This window comes from Colletotrichum siamense, assembly GCF_013390195.1.
Source record: "Colletotrichum siamense strain Cg363 chromosome Unknown KSG_Cg363_contig05, whole genome shotgun sequence".
Lineage (NCBI taxonomy): Eukaryota > Fungi > Ascomycota > Sordariomycetes > Glomerellales > Glomerellaceae > Colletotrichum > Colletotrichum siamense.
In genome coordinates this window covers 344,575-363,745 of record NW_023501018.1, presented here as the reverse complement: position 1 = coordinate 363,745, position 19,171 = coordinate 344,575, and the positions used below count along the sequence as shown (strand labels likewise).

The 19,171-nt window shown below is 57.1% G+C and overlaps 6 protein-coding genes across 6 annotated transcripts; 2 read left to right on the top strand and 4 right to left on the bottom strand.

Moving 5' to 3' along the window:
- Window positions 1-610: 610 nt before the first annotated feature.
- Window positions 611-1,782, bottom strand: crp-46 (60S ribosomal protein L16; the record flags this gene model as incomplete). The annotated part of the gene is made up of 5 exons (XM_036639601.1): window positions 611-749; window positions 806-1,064; window positions 1,130-1,183; window positions 1,323-1,458; window positions 1,762-1,782. 5 exons carry the CDS (start codon window positions 1,780-1,782, stop codon window positions 611-613), a joined length of 609 nt encoding a protein of 202 aa, XP_036494827.1.
- A 1,013-nt stretch (window positions 1,783-2,795) lies between these two features.
- Window positions 2,796-3,761, bottom strand: bag102 (BAG family molecular chaperone regulator 1B; the record flags this gene model as incomplete). Its single annotated transcript, XM_036639600.1, has 1 exon — window positions 2,796-3,761. One exon carries the CDS (start codon window positions 3,759-3,761, stop codon window positions 2,796-2,798), a length of 966 nt encoding a protein of 321 aa, XP_036494828.1.
- Window positions 3,762-6,384: 2,623 nt separating this feature from the next.
- On the top strand, window positions 6,385-6,783 carry GLRX (Glutaredoxin; the record flags this gene model as incomplete). Its single annotated transcript, XM_036639599.1, has 2 exons — window positions 6,385-6,535; window positions 6,614-6,783. 2 exons carry the CDS (start codon window positions 6,385-6,387, stop codon window positions 6,781-6,783), a joined length of 321 nt encoding a protein of 106 aa, XP_036494829.1.
- A 359-nt stretch (window positions 6,784-7,142) lies between these two features.
- Window positions 7,143-8,363, bottom strand: CGCS363_v007749 (Altered inheritance of mitochondria protein 18; the record flags this gene model as incomplete). Its single annotated transcript, XM_036639598.1, has 1 exon — window positions 7,143-8,363. One exon carries the CDS (start codon window positions 8,361-8,363, stop codon window positions 7,143-7,145), a length of 1,221 nt encoding a protein of 406 aa, XP_036494197.1.
- Window positions 8,364-13,583: 5,220 nt separating this feature from the next.
- Window positions 13,584-16,122, top strand: grrA (SCF E3 ubiquitin ligase complex F-box protein grrA; the record flags this gene model as incomplete). The annotated part of the gene is made up of 4 exons (XM_036639597.1): window positions 13,584-14,297; window positions 14,407-15,123; window positions 15,172-15,283; window positions 15,332-16,122. 4 exons carry the CDS (start codon window positions 13,584-13,586, stop codon window positions 16,120-16,122), a joined length of 2,334 nt encoding a protein of 777 aa, XP_036494196.1.
- Window positions 16,123-16,939: 817 nt separating this feature from the next.
- Window positions 16,940-18,455, bottom strand: rex3-1 (RNA exonuclease 3; the record flags this gene model as incomplete). Its single annotated transcript, XM_036639596.1, has 3 exons — window positions 16,940-17,881; window positions 17,931-18,178; window positions 18,227-18,455. 3 exons carry the CDS (start codon window positions 18,453-18,455, stop codon window positions 16,940-16,942), a joined length of 1,419 nt encoding a protein of 472 aa, XP_036494205.1.
- Window positions 18,456-19,171: the final 716 nt, after the last annotated feature.

The following is a 19,171-nucleotide window of genomic DNA, read 5'->3' as shown; positions in this document are numbered from 1 at the left end:
GGAAGAGAAACGGTTTACATGCGTGGGCGGAAGGCAAATGTGGAAAAGGTTGTTCTTGTTTGTACCATAAAAATCAATTCCCATTGCCCATTTTGATTCGCAGAACACCCGCACACCTTTTGTGGACATGAATCATCTTGATTGATTTCTCTTGTGACTTATTGCGAGAGAAAATGTAGGGGGAACGGGTTTCCTGTTACGAGACCGCCTTGGGGATGAACACGAAACAAATGTCTTCCCCATAGCGAGTCCCTCGGAAACCCCAGAGACTCACCACAAGTCAATTTTTTCCCCTCCCCCCAATGAAGTAGTGCGTTGATGTGTGTTTTTCCCCCGCCGCTCCAATATGACCAGCCCATTGTGCCATCAGCAAAATGAAGAATTTCCCTTGAACCGCCACGCCATCTATGAGGAAGCACGAGGAAGAGGACAGAAATGCGCGAGCAAAACTCCCTCCGTAGATCGTCAAATGTGGTATCGTGGCCGCCGCCGGGTGCTAGGATGCAAGGGGGAACGAGGATTAACCCCCGAGCTTCCCGGAGCACGTCAGCAGCAGCAGCTTGAGACGCTCGTCGTCAGACCCGAGAGGGAAGTTTCGAAGCGGCCACGTTTAGTAGCCGAAGGCCTCGAGGGCCTGCGCCGTCTTCTGGTCGACCTTGGCGTTCTTCTTGGCGTCGGTGATCTGGCGCTGAGCGACCTTCTTGCGCTCGTAGTAAGCGGCACCCTTGGCCTTGCGGCGCTCCTCAAGTCTGCGGCGGGGTTAGTCAAACGCTCCATCGAGAATTGGTGTCGGAGAGAAACCCACCTGGCAACGACGTCCTGGTACTTCCAGCCGACCTCGTGGGAGAGGCGACCGACGGTGCAGAACTTGCGGCCGGGCTGCAATCTGAGGACGCGGAGGGCCTGGGGGACAACCATCTTCTTCTGCTTGTCGTAGGGGGGAGGGACACCCTCGAAGACCTTGAGGCGCTCCATGGCGGCAGCACCACGGGCGGTCTTGTGGGGGATCATGCCGCGGACGGTCTTGTAGAAGATTCTCGACGGGGCGCGGAAGTGGAAGGGACCTAGACGGGGGGTCAGACTGCGATCGAGCGGGGGGTTGTCTGCAATCGGAGGGGTAGAGGCTTACCACCGCGAGTCGGGTTGTAACGGGTCATCTTGCGGAGGTAGGCGTGGTACTTGACTGTAGGCATCTGATCAGTATGTTGCGTGACGGTGAGCCGACGTCCACTGCAGTCTTGGTTTCTCGTGCCTGGACTAGTATTGTCCTTCTTCTAATGATCTTTGACTGAGTGCGACGCGGGGAATGGGATTCGACATACGCTTGGCACGGAAGAACTCGCCAGAGATGTTGAGGGCCTCGCAGCGGACGACAACGACCTTCTGGCCGTTGAGGAGCTGCTTGGCAACGATAGAGGCGAGACGACCAAGGAGATGGCCCTTGCCGTCAACGACGACCTGTTGGCGTTCGAGTTAGCGATCTGCAACCGGGTGTCATGTTCGTGTGCGTGTGTCGGCGGGACAGGACGGTTCTCTCGATTGAAGCAGCGACGTCGATGTCCAGCGGCCGCGGCGACAGCGACAGCAAAGACCGTCCACCTCTTCTGCGACAATCCCGTCGCGCATTCGTGTGCCCTCCTCTTGCTGTGGCGTCCGCCCACACAAATCACATCTCGAGAACCCTCAGATCGGCCACCACCAAATCCCCCTCGCGAAACCTCGAAATGTCGACTGGAACACAATGGACGGGAGGAGACTCACCACCGGCTCGAAAGAGGACATCGTTCCTGTTCCTTTTGTGCTGAAAATGAAGGGAAGGGACGAAGGTGAACTGCAAACCTCTGGGCGGTTAGAGATTTGTCGCTGGCTGGGTGCTGCCGTTGGGGTTAGTAGGATGTCGGATGGTAAGTTTGGGAAGAGGTCGTCGCGACAATCTTGAATTCGGGAGCTGGGCGGAGAAATTTGGCACACACAGGTCACTGCTCGCACACAAAATTGCAGAAAGAAAGCCCCCGTGCCGCCTGCTGTGAGTGCACCGAGTGGAACCGCCCTAGCCGCATTGGGCAAGGCGGGCTGGACGGCAAGCGAGGGTTGGATGCGCGCCTGAGGCAGGTTAGGGCAACGAGACCTACCAAAAGCACACCGAGGCCCCGACCGACCGGCGAAGGGGCGGCTCACCTCGGTGTGGAATGCCCGGACCCGACACTGGGAGGCGGGGCACCGTTCTGGACTGGACCTGGCCTTGACTCCCCCCCGATCGACACAACCTGGAGGAGTCCATACCAACGACCGTCGACCGACGACCGTTGCTGAATAAGCCGACGTCAAGTCCACAAGCGCCAGACCAGGATGCCCCCTTGACTGCCCATGATGTTCACGTCACGCTGCAGCCCTGCTTGAACGACACGCCTGCGATACAAGATTCAGGGCCGCATCCAATCCACATCACCATCATGTGCGCAATCGCTAGAGTGAAGATCCCAGAAAAACCTTGGGCCATTTTGCCATTGCTGTCTACTACGGCGCCAGTAGTGCGCCTCGCCAACCCGGTTGAGGTAACCGTGATAACTAACGGGTGACGAACTTCGTATCGTACCAAACACAAGCCTCCCTGAACGTGCTGACCGCCTGTCTACGCGGCTCTAGATGCAATTCTCGCTGAAAGATGCAGAAAACCGAAGAAAACCTCCCATGCGTCTCGCAATCAATCCCAAATTCTTCTTAGTAGTACCATCTTGTCCAAGACACCATGGGCCTGTATAGTGCCGGGTATCTTGTGAACGTATCAACGTATCTTAGCGTAGTCTAGAGTCTAGACGCTTCAAAACATCCTGAACGTGCTGGACCAGGGCTTTCCTCTTCGCCCTGGCCTCCTGGTCGCCTTCCGTCTCGACCTCGTCGAGCTTCAGCAGAACGTGCTGCATCGTCGTCTCGGAAAGCTTGCGGTGCTCGTCCTCGCGCTTCTTGGGGTCCGTCGGCGGTGCCGCAATGAACTTGTCGCAGAGCGGGAGCAGCTCCGTCTCAAAGTGCGACGCAATGGCATCCAGCTTGGCGTGGGGTCCATTGGCCTGTCTGATGGGCGTGGGTGACCTGCCAGCGTCGGTGCCCGGGACACCTAGATTTGATGCGCTATCGCGTGGGCTGGTGTGGTTGCTGCTTCGGCCGCCCTTCTTCGACTTGCGGCCCTTTTTGCCCTTGCGGCGCTTCTTGCCGTCGTCGGTGCCAGCGGCGCTGCCGACAGTGCTGCCACCGTCGCCAGCCACCACAACCATCTCCTCGTCCGAGTCGTCGCTGCTCTCGGGCTCGAGGTCGCCGTCGGGGAGCACAACCATGACCTCGCTATTGTTCTTGACACCGTAGTCCCGCACCGGCGCCGCGGCATCCTTCAGCTGGCGGCCCTTGTAAAGCAGCTTGACCTTGCGCCCGCGGCGCTCCGACAGCTCCAACAAGACGCTGACACGGTCGCGCACATCGCGAACGCGAAGCTTGCCGTCGCCAATGGTGTAGGCGGGGAAGTGGGTGGGGTAGGTGACGCCCTTGTTCTTGATGAGCAGCACGTCGTCCTCGGGGACGGGGGCGCTGGTCCTTCTCGGGTTGTGGGCATATGATCTCGTGGGGACGGAGCTGCCGAGGGAGGAAGACTGGAGGTCCTCGGTGGTGATGTAGCTAAAGTCCTCGTCGGTGACGTCGGGGACACCGCTCATGGTAGAGGTGTAGGGAGATATCTGCTCCCGATTCGTGGACCAGCCGTATCTAGACATGGTGAAGGGCACGGCAAGCAGGATGCAGCCAATGGTGCTGTAGAGGATGAGGTTCGGGTCGACACCGGTTTTATCGGAGAGGAAGTCGGAATAGTCAGCGATGAGGGCGGCTAGGCTGGCGATGGATTTGTCGAGATAGAGCTGGAGGGAGGTGGGCAGCAACGCTGTGATGTTGGACAGGGCACCAGAAGATGCCAGAAGAGGCTGACTGGAAGCCACCTTGGCGGGAGTAGGCGGTCCTTAAAGCTAAGGACGCAGTCTAGGAAAAGAAGGAAAGTGGAGGAGGGGTGGAGGGGGGGAAGTGAGGCTGGAGAGGAGGACCGGACGGCGACAGCGATTCTCCGGGACGACGACGGTGGATGATCGTGGTGTCGTGGGGTATTGCCTCGTCTGGGTCTGGGATTTTCCGACTCGCGGGGTTGGCAGATCAGGCCGTTCTGCAGCAGGCAAAGCAGCGCAGGCAATCTTGGGCCAGGTAAGGTAGTGTAGGTAGTCGATGCAGGACGCCGAGCAGTGGGGTAAGACAGGCAGTCGTGCGTATGTATCCGTAGTCAAGGTAAGGTAGGGTGGTCGTGAGGGTGTTGCTACCGGCGGACTGGCGTGGGCGATCACCAGCCTGGGTCAAGGATCCGGGAGGAGAGCGTGGTGAGGTGAGGCTGTTGGAGGAGAGGACTGGAAAAGAAGCCCAGCGAAGGGGGTGTCAGCTTTGGTGAGCAGCGTGAGCAGCAGCGCAGCGCAGTGCAGAGCAGCAACGAAGAAAGAAATGAGCGACGAGACGACGACAGAGACGGGCAATGAGTGGTGGGCAGGGGTTGGTTGGTTGGCTAGCTGGCCGAAGGGTGGTGGGCAGAGGAAAGAGCTGGCAACTGGCGGCGCGGCCCTATGGGATGACGGCAGACTCAGGAGCCAAAGAGACGGTGGTGCGTGAATGTGTCAAAGTATTGGATGTGTCCAATCCAATGCAGCAGTGTGGAGGAGGTTCTGGAAAACCGGGAAGTGCAGCGAATGACGGGGATGCGGAGGGAGGAGCCGTGATCATTGGCCGGGCCGATGGCAACGGCGTCTTTGGAGCGGACACGCGTGAGGCGATTCGGGCGAGCAACCTGGGACGTACCTAAACGGCGCGGCGATGGGTCGGCGGGGAGATGCCCGGAGCACACGAGTAGCGCAGGCGTGTGGAGGGAGGGAGGGACGGTAGCGGCGGTGGTGATGTTGTCGTTTGTTTGCTTCGAGTGGTGTGTGTTCGCGATGGCGTCGTCTAAAGCGGCAGAGGACGAATTTCCAAAAGATTTTCGGATGAGTTGCGGAAGGAAAGGCAAGGTGGCAGGTGGCACGAGCTGGTGGTGGTGGCAAATGGGGACAAGCTGGCAGCAAGCTCTCCCCTGATACTGGAGCTGCCCTGCTGTAATCTTAAGGTAAGGCAGGCACCTTACGCAGCAAGTACCGGCTGCCTTACCTCATCTCAGGATTAGGCGAACAACCGAAGCGGCTGAGCCTCGGGGCCTGCCACCTCGGATTTCGGACAGGGATCTTGCATCGTGAAAAGCCCAACCAGCCCAGAGGGTTCATGATTCAGGATTCAGACAAATTCACCAAGACGGCTGTGTATGGATGGATGCCCAAGGATGCGATCGGGCGCTAGACGCGGGTAATATGTGCGTGATGAGATAGATCTATCAGAGTGTCTTTCATTTGGTCCAGCAGCCTCAGACGAGAGGTCCCTGAATCCCAGTCCCTAAAAGCTTTAAAGGTCCCTGAAAGTCCCTGGACGAAGCAGAGCAAAGACCACGGGCACTTGGACCGGGATGACGGTGATAAGGACGCTAACCTTACCTGGGTTTCTTATCTTATCCTTATCGTCTGGCTTCTGCTCTGTTCTTTGATCTTTCCATGCGAGTAATTCGCCCTCATGACCTCACCAGCGCCAGGAATTGGTTGCTGACAGATCACACGGCAACTCGCAATTAGGTTCTCACTGCGAAAATCAACCAACGCCTGTGGCTGTACGTAATTGGACGCTTTTCTTCCTGTTCCTGTGGCCAACACTATAGAAATGCCATGATGGAATCAAACAATGACAAACAACAACCTAGCCGCGGCAACACAACTGTGATTCATGTTAGTAGAGCGTCCCCTGCCTGTGACACCTCCCCGACCGCCCATAAATCGGGACCCCGAGAATCCGCAATTCTGCCGCGGGGAACTAGAAAATCACACCTCCCACTGCTTTTGCTGCTGCGCTGCCTCGACCGCGGCCGTGGTGCATTTCCAATCCCCATCCCCGATTGCATCATCCACTCACTTCCCTCCGACCACCCCGACCTCGCAAAACTCCCCCAGCGCCTGTTCACTCTGCAGTAGCCTCTGTCTCCCTCTCACTGTCCTGTAACCCGCCTTCCCGGTGTACATCCCCCCTCCACCCTTCCCACGCACCCTTCCAAGTACCTCGCCTCCCGCCCCCGGTGCCTGACAAATAAACCCACCGGCCCCGGCTCTTCCCATCCCGTATCCGTACATTTATAACATCACCAATACCCCTCCCCCTCCTTCCCGTCGCAAAACCAACCACCAAATGTCCTTCATCCTCCGCCGCCTCTTCTCCTCAACCCCAAACGTAGCAAACATGGCCGTCACAAAGCAGCAGGTCCAGTCCATCATCGACGAGAACAAGGTCGTCGTCTTCTCAAAGTCCTACTGCCCCTACTGCCGCCAGACAAAGTCCACCCTCGACGAGCTCAACGCCGACTACAAGGTTGTCGAGCTGGACCTCCTCCGTATGTTTCTCTCCCCCTTTCTATTCCCTATCCTCCCTGTCCCCGCGAAACAACCAATTTACTAACACAAACCACCAGCCGACGGAGGCGAGATCCAGGACGTCCTCGAGCAGATCTCGGGCCAGCGCACCGTCCCCAACAGCTACATCGCCCAGAAGCACGTCGGCGGCAACTCCGACATCCAGGGCCTCCTCAAGGGCAACAAGCTCGAGAACCTGCTCAAGGAGGCCAACGCTCTCAAGGCGTAAGGAGACTCTCTTCTCGTCCCGTCAAAAAAACTTTCTTGTGCGCGAGAATGCGATAGAAGTAGTCACCGGCAGAAGGCTGACGGGCGCGCATGGCACAAAAGGTCGTCCACGTCCAGGCTATAGCTGAGATGCCCGAGAGTTGTGTAACGAAGTGTGGATGAGGGAGGCGAGTTGTAGAGATACCAATCATGCGGAGTGACCGTCACGATAGACGGGGGGGCCCTAGTGTTTCTAGACCTTCAGAGAATATCATAAACTATTGTATACATATGCGTCTTGCCTTTTCCCGTGACTGCACAGCTCATATGCGTCGTCTACGAGTCGAGATCTTTATATCGCTACATCGCTTTTTACATGTTTTACACAACCTGCGCGGCGACGGTGCCGACAGGTCTCTCGACAAACTCCATCACGCCGTCGATGATGCTTGTCCGCGCCGGCTCCGAGGCCACCTTCTTGCCAGCCAGCCAGTTGAGCCACAGTAGCCTCGACACGCGCTCGTCCTGCACCTTGCCGCAGCTCTGGCGCCCGAAGCTCCTGCCGTCGTCGTAGATGACCTCAAGCGCGCCCTTCTCGTCGCGGCACAGCAGCAGCTCCTTGGACTTGGGCACCTTACCGCGGCTGAAGAGCCTCTTGAAGTCTCGCATCGCCTCGCCGAAAGCCTCATCACCGTATGCCTCCTTGTCCGCCGCCGACCTGTGGGTAATCGCCCTCACGAAGCCATCGCGCAGATGGGGAAAATCGGTGTCGCGGACAGGCACGATGCGGAACGCGCTGCGGCATCCGACCTCCTGCAGCAGGGCCGTCCATGTCTCCTCCCCCTCCGCGGGGTCCAGCAGCTTCTCCTTCAGTGTATCGCGCTCAGAGGGCACCAGCGTCGTCGCGATCGGGTTGATCTTCTTGGTAAGGTAGTGCTGCAGCTTCGCGACGTCCTGCGTGGCGACGTAGTACCCGACCATGTAGACCTGAATGCTCAGGAAGCTGACGGTGCGGATGCCGAGGCCGACGAGGGTGTACTCGACGCCGTCGCTGTCCTGGACGGAGGCGGCGATCGGGGCCTGCGCGGCAGCTTCCGGGTCGCGGGAGGAGGCGGAGTGCTTGGAGGAGAGCTCGATAGTGCGGGGGAAGCTGGGGACGGTCTTGTTGCCGGTGGGCACGAGCTCCTTGCCCTCGTCGTCGTGGATGACGACCTTGCGCTTGCTTCCTGCCTCGGTTGTGAAGGTCTCGCTCGGCACCGACGAGTCGAGCTGGTAGCCGGTGCGCTGGTCGGCGCTGGCGTCAGAGCTCCCGTCGCCGCCTGCGCCTGCGGCCTTGCGCTTCTTCTCGGCGGCGAGCGCCTTGCGGAGCTTGTTGGCCGTGTAGACGAAGGAAATAATGCCTGCGATTGCGCCGGCGGCGAGGAAATATGTGCGGTCGCGATCGTAGCTGGTGCGGGCTTCGCTGAGCTGGTTGATGTTGTACTTTTCGGTGGGCTGGTGGACGAAAGACCGCTGGCGGATGAAGGTGCGGCGGGGTGTTACTGTTCGGACGGGCTGCAGACGACCCCTGGGCAGAGCCCGCAGCACTCGTGGGCGGAACATTGGGGGCGCTTGTTGGGGAGGGTATCGCCGAAGGAGGATGGCCGTAGGTGGGTGGTGGGTGGGCTGATGGCAGCCTCAAGGAAGGTTCTTCGGATGGATCTGTCGACGGGAGGCTCGGGCGGGCGGGACGGCGCAGACGGGTGCTGTTAGATCGATTTCGGTGCCGACGGGGCAGGGCGATTCATGGTCCAGTCATGTGGGATCTTTGAGCGTGTTGTTCCTGCGCAGCACAGACTGGTGACCTCGCAGCGTCGGGGGGCAGGAGGAGTAGGAGGATGATGGAAGTCTGATCGTGACGCTTGTAATCGGCAGATGCTAGTCCAGGTCATGCAAATGGCAATTGCCAATTGGAGCTTCGGGGCCTGTCAGCCAATGGAGTGGGCCGATTGGCAGCTGCACGGAGGGGCGCGGGGCTGCCGAATGACGTCTCAATCGTCACGTGGACGGGAATCTCCGCTGGGCAGTGGTCTGTGCTGCGGTACGTACTCGATGCGATCTCAGATCCCTTGGACAGCCCCCAATTTAGAGCTCACCGAGGAGACCATTCAGAAGAGCCGCAACGGCTTATGAGACTGTCATCCTCAATTGCATTGCTCATTCGATGCGGTTTCTCATGGGACTAGCAGGTATGCACTCGACTGTGGTCCGTGCTTGGGGCGAAAAGCGGGAGGAACTGCTTAACGTTGGATCCAAGGATTCGATGCCGACACCAATGCTGATGCTGCGGTCTTGACATCTGCGCCCCTCTAACGGTCTCGCTGCGTTTGATGCATTTGAGGGGCGGAACAGTTGTCCATCATGCGCTTTTTAGTGCGATGCATGCCCAGTGGGAGGAGCGGCCTCGATAGTTGTCATCGATGCTGGAAGATGAGCTGCTTAAACCGGTTTGTGGCGAGGAGAGCACAGAGGAGCAGGCATGTCCGTGATGCTTAGGCCGGTGAGATAAAGTTACCACAGAGGATGCCGACTGGACAGGACTATTCGTGACCGTCTAAGCGCCCACGCGTGATGGCGTCCAGGATCCCTGATGCCATCACGCTGCGCCTCGAAGCCACTGTCAACTGTAGTGATGGGCGTCCAACGACTGGTCTTGCATGCTGACATCGGGCTGTATACACCTTATCGATCCTGCAGTTGGCTGACCCGGCAGCGAGGTGCTTGCGTAGTCAGGACGCGAATACTTAATGCTTGCGACAGCTCCTTCGCGATATTGGCCAACCGATGCTGGGAGCTCACGATGCTGTGTCTGCTGCTGCTCGTCCCAAATGACGAACGAGGTGAGACCAGTCGTTGCCGGGTCTCAACCTTGTCATCACCCGCAGACCCTGCACACGTTTAACCCCCGCGCCTGGTTGTGTGCTATTCTTAAACATAGGCTTTGCTTTGCTTTTTTCTCTTTTTGCCCAACTCAATCGGCTGGTCTGTACTGTAATCTCGTGTCGTTGGACCTCGGAAGCCTGGGAGGAGGCTCACTGACCATCTACCTACGTAAGGGGAGAGGGCAGCCTGCCCGTCAAGCTGGGAGGGCTTAAGAAAAAAAACGACGTCTGCTTTAACATTCGAGCAAGGGTCACCGCCGAGGATGGAGAGGCTGCGACTCGTCGACACACCGAAGACGCGAACCGCTGTTCATAAGCTCCGACCTCCGACCTCCGACACTGAGCTGGCATGGCGGGATATGCCGTCCGTCGAATCATGAATCACGGTTCGAAATGGCGTTTGATGAGTTCGCCCAGCGTTGTAGAATCGCCTGAAAGTGCCATTGGATGTGAAGAGTAGTCGAGCATGGATGACCCAGGATGAATGGAAAGGATTCGGTATCAGGTGTAGGGCGAGCTATCATCGGCCGCAAATTGGCCAACCCTAGAACGATGATACGAGAGGAAACTAAAGGGACTGCCCGAAATGCGGGTTTGGAAAAGGGGACAACGAAACAGAACTGCTGGCCCTGTCTAACCCGTCCTGGGGCGGTCCGCATAGTAGTCAGCATCCGAGGCCCTGACATCCCGTCTCGACGGTCTCGTAAGGCAAAGGCAGGAAGGAAATCATGAGATTGTCACCGGACTTGTCAATGGGAAGACGCCAAGAGTCTGTGCCTGTGGGCAAATGAAGGCGAGTTTGTGTGTGACTGGCCTGAAGCAGTTGACGGAGAAGCGTCCAAGCGTTTGGCAAGCAAGCACCTTCAAGTCGGAGGACGGAGAGCGGGTATCAAATGCACCCTTCGTCTCCGAGGGGCGAAGCATGCCTTTTGTCTTTTTTTCTCATTCCCTTTGCTGATGGAAATGATTAGACGGTCCCTCGATCCGAACAAGGTTCGACTGGCCCGTATTCCGTGGGAGGACAATGTGTTGTCTCTGGGTAGACCCTGTCGTGATGGTAAGACACGGGCCGGGAAATGTTCTCTGCTTTCTTTTCATGAGGCCATTTGTGAGGTGGCAGCAAAGCAGGCTGGACGATTACATCTTCAGCATCGTCATCACTGGCCCTCAGCCGCCTCGCCTTCGAACTTGGCATCTCATGTCGATTAGTTTTTACACTTCACATGCCTTGCAAAGTGGAATGCTGACGTCTAATATTGGACAGCCCGTAACTTTGATGAAAGGGACTCGCGAAACATTCTAGAGAGGTGATCGCCTTTCCCGGATGAGAGGTAGCGTCAGGTACAGCAACGCCTCGTTCTGGCGGTGGAGTTGGGCTGGAATGTCGAGGTGCAGATTGAAGGAAAGTGACGTTGTCTCGCTGTCAACTCGATGTAGCTGTGTGAAGTATCTTTTTGGCGGCACAGTGGAAAAAAGTACATGTCGCCCGCTGAAAGGAGGCTCAAGTTTCGGTTGCCGGCGGCTCTAGGCCAAGGACCCCACTGAACAGCCTCAGGTTCTATGATGACAACCTCCCGGTCGGTACCTCAGGACAGGCATAGGGAAAAGGACCATCACCTCCAGCGCAGTGCATGAACATCTCAACAAGGCTGAAAACTGCCCCACGCTCTCTGCCGGGGAAATCGTCTCGTCTCTCGCTCGCCTGGTTTCGGCTCTTGTGTCTGGTCCAGTCGGGACGTTGCTCTGGCTGTTCCCTTGGATTTCGACTGAAGGAGCCTCGTCTCGTCTATGGCCTCTAACACCGTCCCTGCCTGGCTGCTGTCTGCCTTTGAAGCATGTACCTTTTCTTGTCAGGCGAGGGGAGGTACCTGCACATTTGCAGTGGTCACAGTAGTGGTGCTGGTAAGAGAATGCCTGCTTCTTCCTGTCATTGGTGCAGAGCGAGTGCCTTGAGGAAGGTACTTGCTTAAGCGCCGTCTTTGATTCGGGAAGCAGCGAGCACAAGTACCCTCTATCCAAAAACATGTGCAGCAATACTTTCCCTATCCTCTTCCCCGGCATGTACTTCGTCATTCTTGACTCCAAGTACAACACAGTCAAGTACCTCCTTCACCCCTCGTCTGTACTTGTACCACCATCGAATACTCCCACGACAGCGAATCGACGGTACCTCGACATCCATCACAATCCAAACAGCAAAAAAGACCCCCATTATCGTTGCATTTCCAGCATTGCGCCTGCCCTCGTCTGCTTTACATCGTCGCGACTGCTGCTCTTCCGTTGAGCTTGTTTGCTCGGACTCCCGTCTGCAGTCTGAAGATCAACATCGCGAAGCCGCGAAGAGCAAAAAGCACTGGCAGCGGGAGGTTGGTCACGCGACGACCCTTTATTACCTATTACCTTCCTCGATACCTGCGCCCAAGTACTGTACCGACCAGTCATTCAGCGACTACCTACTACCTACCCACCTATTTACGACACGCCCTACGTCGAGTCACAGGTGCTGCCTCCTCACGTTGCCCAAAAGGTACCTGATCGGTTCCCAACTCCGCCTTTGGCTGCTGCTGCTGCTACTGCTGCTGTTGCTGGCGTCGTCTCCCCTCGACTTGCCATCTCAAAGACTGACTGCGGGAAACAAACAGCTTCTTGTCAAAGGGCCAAGCAAGTCAACAAGCAACGACGACCCCAAATCTCCAACTCTCCACGAACGCGCGACAGCCCGAGTCTCCCTCCAGACGCCGCCTGCCTTTGAGTCAAGGCCCCGTCGAGTTCCAGCGCAAGCCCAGGGGTGTGTCGGGGTGTCACCTCCTGCCCTCGCTCTCTCCACCGCACCGGCACCAGGCATTGCAGGCCCCCAACCTAACTGCCTTAGCCTCTCTCGCCCCGTCCGTCGTCGTCCCTCGTCGTGTCACAGTCGCCCTTCGCCCTGGAGAGCCTCGACTGCCATCTGTCTGCTGGAGGAATCACTGCTGCCGCCCGCTGTTGGCTCCCTGATGCTACTTCGTCGCCCAGCGTTGCCGCCGCCGTTGTTTCTATCGTCGTCCACCACCTCAACGACATCTTCCTCTCCGGCCTATCCTCTCTGTCGACCTTGTCTTGCTCTGCTCTTGTCCCTGACTCTGTCGTCCGCCTCTGCCACCGCCCAAAGACACGCCTCCGACATTGAGTTCAGCGCCCGTCCACAACCTCCACATCCACGTTGGGCAACACAGAGACCAGATTACCTACCTTTTCGTCTCCTCTCTGAACCCACCCGTGTCTCTCCCTGACGTACGTCGACCCCAACCCGCCTCGCCTCGTCTCCTCCTACGTCTCGTCACAATTGGCGCGCTACATCCGTCACACACAACAAAAAACTATACATTTGCCCTGGTTGCCCTCAGCCCGGCACAGCGCTGCAGCACCAAGCAAGCACAGGTACCTCCAACCCCCGTCTTGCTGCTCGTCATCCGCACCAAGAGGTCAAGGTACCTAACCCAACCAACGCGGCCCAGCAGACTACTCCTCCTCCTCCTGCTGCTCCTCATCCCCCGTCCGTCCCTCACCGTCCGGAGCCTCTCCATTACCATTTTCCGTGGGTCAGGCGTCAGCGTCAGCGTCCACCATCGTCCTCGTGGGACTGGTCCGCCTTTACTACTCAAACGACCTTTTTGGTGACAAATCCTACGATTCCGCGACAAATCGACGACAAACATCACTCACTCCGGCCCCGTTATCCACGCGCTCGTCGACGACCATTATCTCATCGGGGGCTCGACTCCCCGACCTGCCCAAAGCCCGAAAACCCCGCGACTCCCTCGATCGGCCGACCGACCCTTTGCTCGCTCGTCCTTACCCGCCGTCGACGTCTTTGCCGCCCATTTCTCCCACGATGAGGCCCGCAGCCCCCTCAATAGAAATCATGGCTGCCCAGTCAGTCACCCCGGACTCCCGCTCCTCCTCGTCCACAAACTCCCCCGCCCCTGCCGACAACGAGGAGTCGGATTTCTTCATCGCCGGAAACGACTCGCAATCGTCACTCGGCGTGCCCAACATCGAAGACATGCAGGTTAACGACGACCCGTGTCAGCCCGCCGTCAACCGGTTGCCCAGCGAGATCCTCATCTCCATCTTCGCCAAGCTTAACGGTCCCAGCGATCTCTTCCACTGCATGCTGACGTGCAAGCGATGGGCAAAGAACTCCGTCGATTTACTGTGGCATCGCCCGGCCTGCACAAACTGGAAGAACCACATGTCTATCTGCAGCACGCTTGGAATGACTACGCCCTTCTTCGCCTATCGCGATTTTATCAAGCGCCTCAACCTAGCCGCGAGCCCGCTCGCAGACAGAATCAACGATGGAAGCGTCATCCCTTTGTCTGTCTGCAAACGCGTCGAGCGACTCACGCTCACCAACTGCAGACAGTTGACCGACAACGGCTTGACTCAGCTGGTGCAAGGCAGCGCGTCGTTGCTCGCTCTCGATATTTCTGGGGACAGAAACATTTCTGATGTCTCCATCAGAGCCATCGCAGATAACTGCCGTAGGTTGCAGGGACTGAATATTTCCGGTTGCACCCAGATCACGAATGATAGCATGATCGTGCTGGCCGAAAGTTGCAAGTTCATCAAGAGGGTACGTTTACTTCCACGTTGACTCACCAAAGCCTGACCCGGCTCTCGCCTGGTCCACCATAGTACCGCCTCGCATTTTGGGACTTTTGCTGATACGACTCCTGCTCCAGCTGAAACTCAACGAATGCGCCCAGCTACAGGACGTTGCGATCATGGCCTTTGCAGAACACTGCAAGAACATTCTCGAGATCGACCTCCACCAGTGCTCACAGATCGGAAATGACCCCATCACCGCCCTCATCGCGAACGGGCAGTCCCTCCGCGAACTCCGCCTCGCCGGCTGCGAGCTCATCGACGACAGTGCATTCCTATCCCTGCCGCAGAACAAGACTTATGACCACCTCCGCATTTTGGACTTGACCTCATGCTCAAGACTTACCGATCAGTCTGTGCAGAAGATTATCGAGGCCGCCCCTCGTTTGCGCAACCTGGTGCTCGCAAAGTGCCGCAATATCACCGATGTCGCCGTTAACGCCATTGCGAAGCTCGGCAAAAACCTGCACTACTTGCACCTGGGTCACTGCGGCCATATCACAGACGAAGCCGTCAAGCGTCTCGTCCTGGCATGCAATCGTATACGGTACATTGATCTTGGATGCTGTACACTTTTGACAGATGACTCGGTGATGCGCTTGGCCCAGCTGCCCAAGCTCAAGAGAATCGGTCTCGTCAAATGCAGCAACATCACTGACGAGTCTGTGTTCGCCCTCGCTCGCGCAAACCACCGTCCTCGGGCACGTAGGGATGCCAACGGCAACATTGATGAGTACTATGCCAGCAGCTTAGAGCGCGTCCATCTGAGTTACTGCACAAACCTTACATTAAAGGTTAGCAACCCTTGATCCCAAAGATTGTACTTGACTAACAAACAATAGAGCATTATCAAGCTGCTCAACTACTGCCCGCGCCTCACGCATCTCAGTCTGACAGGAGTTACTGCCTTCCTCAGGGAAGAGTTTGCAGAGTTTTGCAGACCTCCACCACCTGGTACGCTCCGCTGATGCCGACAGACTGGATATTTGCTAACTGTATTAGAATTCACCGACCACCAGCGCGGCGTCTTCTGCGTGTTCTCCGGCAACGGCGTGCAAAAGTTGCGTGAATACCTCAACACCTCGGCAGAGTACGAGGGCTTGCGCGATTCTCCTGGCCCGCGATTCTCCGGCGGCTTCTTGGTCCGCCGTAACATCGGTGCCCATGCTTCCACTGCTGCAAATGCAGGAACGGTGAACGGTGACGCCGAAGGAGATGATGGCGAGGCCGCGGAAGACGACGAGTTCGAGGGTCTCGACGGTAGCGAAATGGCTGTTGATGGACAGCCACTGCTTGCACAGAATCTCGTCAACGGTGACGCACAACAGGATGGCCAGGCTCCGCCGCCCCCGCCAACCCATGTGCCCCCAACTGGAGCAGTGCCAATGTTTGCTCAACCACTTGGCCAGGCCCCGTTGTTGTTCAGCCCTACAAGTCCTAGCTTCCCCCAGTCGGCTCGTTCGCCGACGACAGCGGGTCCCGCGAATCATCCACCACCGTTGGTCGTATCTAGTCACTACTCGCCGACGTCTCCAACAGCGACGGCAGGACTCAGCTTGTCAACCGCCACTGCTGTCTCGCCCCAGGGAACAAACCTAGGTTTCCCCGCGTACACCAACAGACGGCCGGCGCCGCTCGGAGCCAGCACTGCGTCAATGGAGGCGTCGATGTTGAGCCCCGCATCGCATCGCAGCCGTCCGGCGAGTGTCATTTCAATGGAAGCGTCAATGCTTGGGCCTGCGGACTCAGACTTGGCGGAACCAACCACACCGAGCGCGGTGCAGCATTCTTAAAGCGTCATCGACGAATATGGACTTGGACGAAGCCAGCTCGAGGTCGCAGGGCAGAGGTTTTGACATGTACGGCATGAGATACGCAACGGCAATTATACCCAGGAGCGCGCGGAAAACACGGAACACACCACTAGACTGGCACAAGGGACGTGTCGATTAGCCTTTTGACCCTTGGTTGGGCTTTTATTTTGGTCCTTGTAGCACTTTTTTGGCATTTCTTGGAGGAGAGAGGTTTGGGGCTACATCTCTCCCCGAGGCGTTGACTGGTGTCTTCCTTCAGGGTTAACCCCCCTTGGTTCTTTCGGTTCTCTTACACAAATTTTCATCATGCGCATTTTTTACCCTCGGTGGTATCAGTCACACGGAGGCGGTGGTAGGGGGTTAGACATTGGGCCTTGGTTTTGTTTTCTAGCGCTTCCAGCCTTCCCAGTTTGGTATCACAAGGGAGTGACGAGGAGCAGAAGTATGGCGATGGGGGCGAAATCAAATATTGACGAATAACAATGAATACGTTACTTTGGTCCAGGAACGATTTTCGGCGACATCATGGTATGACAGCCCGAGGTTATGATCATAGAGAATGTAGTAGGGTGGTTCAGACCGCAAGTCTGCTTGTAGGCCTTTTATTTAGGGGTATTCTATCATCTACATAACTCCCAATGCTGTCCCCGCTGCCAGTGATTGACTGACTACATACGACCATACCCATTGGAGACGTTTTCTCCATCCGAATGCGCTATCGTCTCGCTGACCTTCAACCGTGTGAAGTAATTGTCTATAGTAACAGATGTTGAAATCGGCGCTCCCAACGCGTCGCCTACCAAAAGCCCATGATGGCTGGGTTCTGATTCTGGGCCTTCAGTTCCTCGCACTTCTGCGTCACGAACCAGTGCACCAGGTCTCGGGCCGCCAGGGCATCCTCCAGGCTGTCGTGGCCCATCTTGCCGACCTGGATTTGCCGATCCAGAAGGTCATGGGTGAGGTTCTTGAGCGAAAGGCCGCTGCCCTTTTGCTTTTTCGCCTTGTCCTCCTTGCTCTTCTGCTTGCCTTTTGAGTTCTCATTCTCTGAGTCAAAAGAGATGAGATCTTCGTCAGGTACCTGAGTCTCTTGGATGCTCTTAGCTTCCTCGAGAGCCAGGGCCTTTTTTCTCTCCTCTTCCTCCTCCTCCTCTCGCTTCTCCTTCTCGGCCTTGGCTGCCGTAGCGAGCAGCATCGAGTCGACGACGAGGGGATGAATCCAGCGCAGCGAGGTAAGATCGTTGTTCACGCCGTGTCCGACGACGATCGTCTCAGGGCCGACCCAACGCCATATCTCTTGCCGCGCCGCGGCCACGCCTCCAGTGATACACTTGCCCTTCCGCCGGGCCTCGTCCATGGCCTGGCGGGAAACGCCAGAGTAGCGAGTGTTGAAGTGCGCCATGCCAACCGCAGGGAAAACAAGGCTGTCCAGTAGAATCTCGGCGGTGAAGTAGTCGACGAGGGTCAATCGAATGAGCTCGGATTCTCCATCAAATGCGACGCCCATCTCGCAGTCTATGGCTACAGCACGGCGCGACTGGCGGGGGCCCGAGGGCGTGTAGGCGTCTGTCAAAGAGAGTGAGATGAGTGGATCCGGGTTGAGGTCGACAAGGGTCGACGGGGGTGTCCTATGGTATTGGTGACGATCGAAGAGCTCTTTTTGGGTATAAGTCCTCGTGAGATGCTCCGGAGCAAAGGTGCAGCCGGGGGTGGAGGCGAAGGTCCGGCAGCAATTCCAGTGCTTTGCGGTTAGTTTAGGGAGCAAAGTGCAGGCGGAACTGGGGAATTACCATGTTGAAAACGCGGCCAGTGTGATATCGGCACTTCAGAATGGGTTTCTTCTTGTCCTTGTCGTCCTTGCCGTCGTCCCTGTCGTCCCCGTCCTTCTTGGCGTCGCCCTGGATGTCGTCCAAGTCGACGATGGGAATGGACCTGGGCTTTGGCTTGGGCTTGTACGCTGAGCTATGCTGACGAGGATTTCTATTCCCCTTCTTTCCATCTTGGGCGTCCCCCTTGTACTTGTTTCCCCCCTTGTTACCTGGAAAAGGTCAGCTACCGACGAAACGTTAGGGCAGAGGTGACTCACAACGTGCATTACATCGTCGGCAGCGCTTCTTGCCCTCGACGTCTGACAGAGACAGCTGAGCTATGATGAAACCACTTTTGACAAGAAGGTCTTTGTGGTGCGTCATAGATCGCAGCTGCTGGACGTACTCCGGGTTTGGTTCGATGGCTGCCGAGGGAGGGCCGTAGGGATTCCGGGCAGGAGCCTGAGCAGTGACTCGAGTCGACACCTGAGGTACGAAGAAGGACATTTTGAGGTATGGCAGTGGTCTGAGTCTGGATGAGTGCGCGCAAGGTAGGCAGAAGATATGTAGTGAAGGCGTGAGGTCTTTGAATATGAAGTCGGAGTTTGTGAATTGCGAAAAGAGGGTTGTTTTTCAAGATGCCGGCGGAAAGATGCAAGTTGCCGAGGTGGTAGGCAGCGAAGGTTTGCCACGATGTGAAGGAAGTCGCGAAAAGGTGAAGTGAGGTGAGGTGAGGTAGGTGTAGCGGTGGACGACGGCAGGTGGGTTCCTGCGTGCGCCTGCGTTTGTCTCAAATGGGCTGTCGCGTCTCGACCGTTTGCTCTTACCCGTTCCGTCGACAGTCGCCTCAATTGAGTGAGGAAGGTGTGCCTGCCTGTCGTCTGCCCTTTCTGTTTCCCAATTATTCTCATGCAAGGTTCTTGGCAGCGTCGTGGGAAGGCGCAATGCGGCGAGGCGCGCATCCAGGAAAAGGAAGAACAGAAGGACCCACCTCGGTTGATGTTTTTTTGACGCCGGAAGTCGCGATGGGCCTCCCGTCACTGCCCCGGCCTCCGATCCGGCCAGCTCAGCTCAGCCACGGGCCAACAGGTGCATTTAGAATCATTTGGTAAGGCACACTTTAGAAATTGGGTCTTTGATGCATGTGGAGACAATCAAGTGTAAATATGTCGCGTCTGGTCCTCGGACAGGAAGCCGCTTAGACCTTGGCAAGTTCGGTTTAT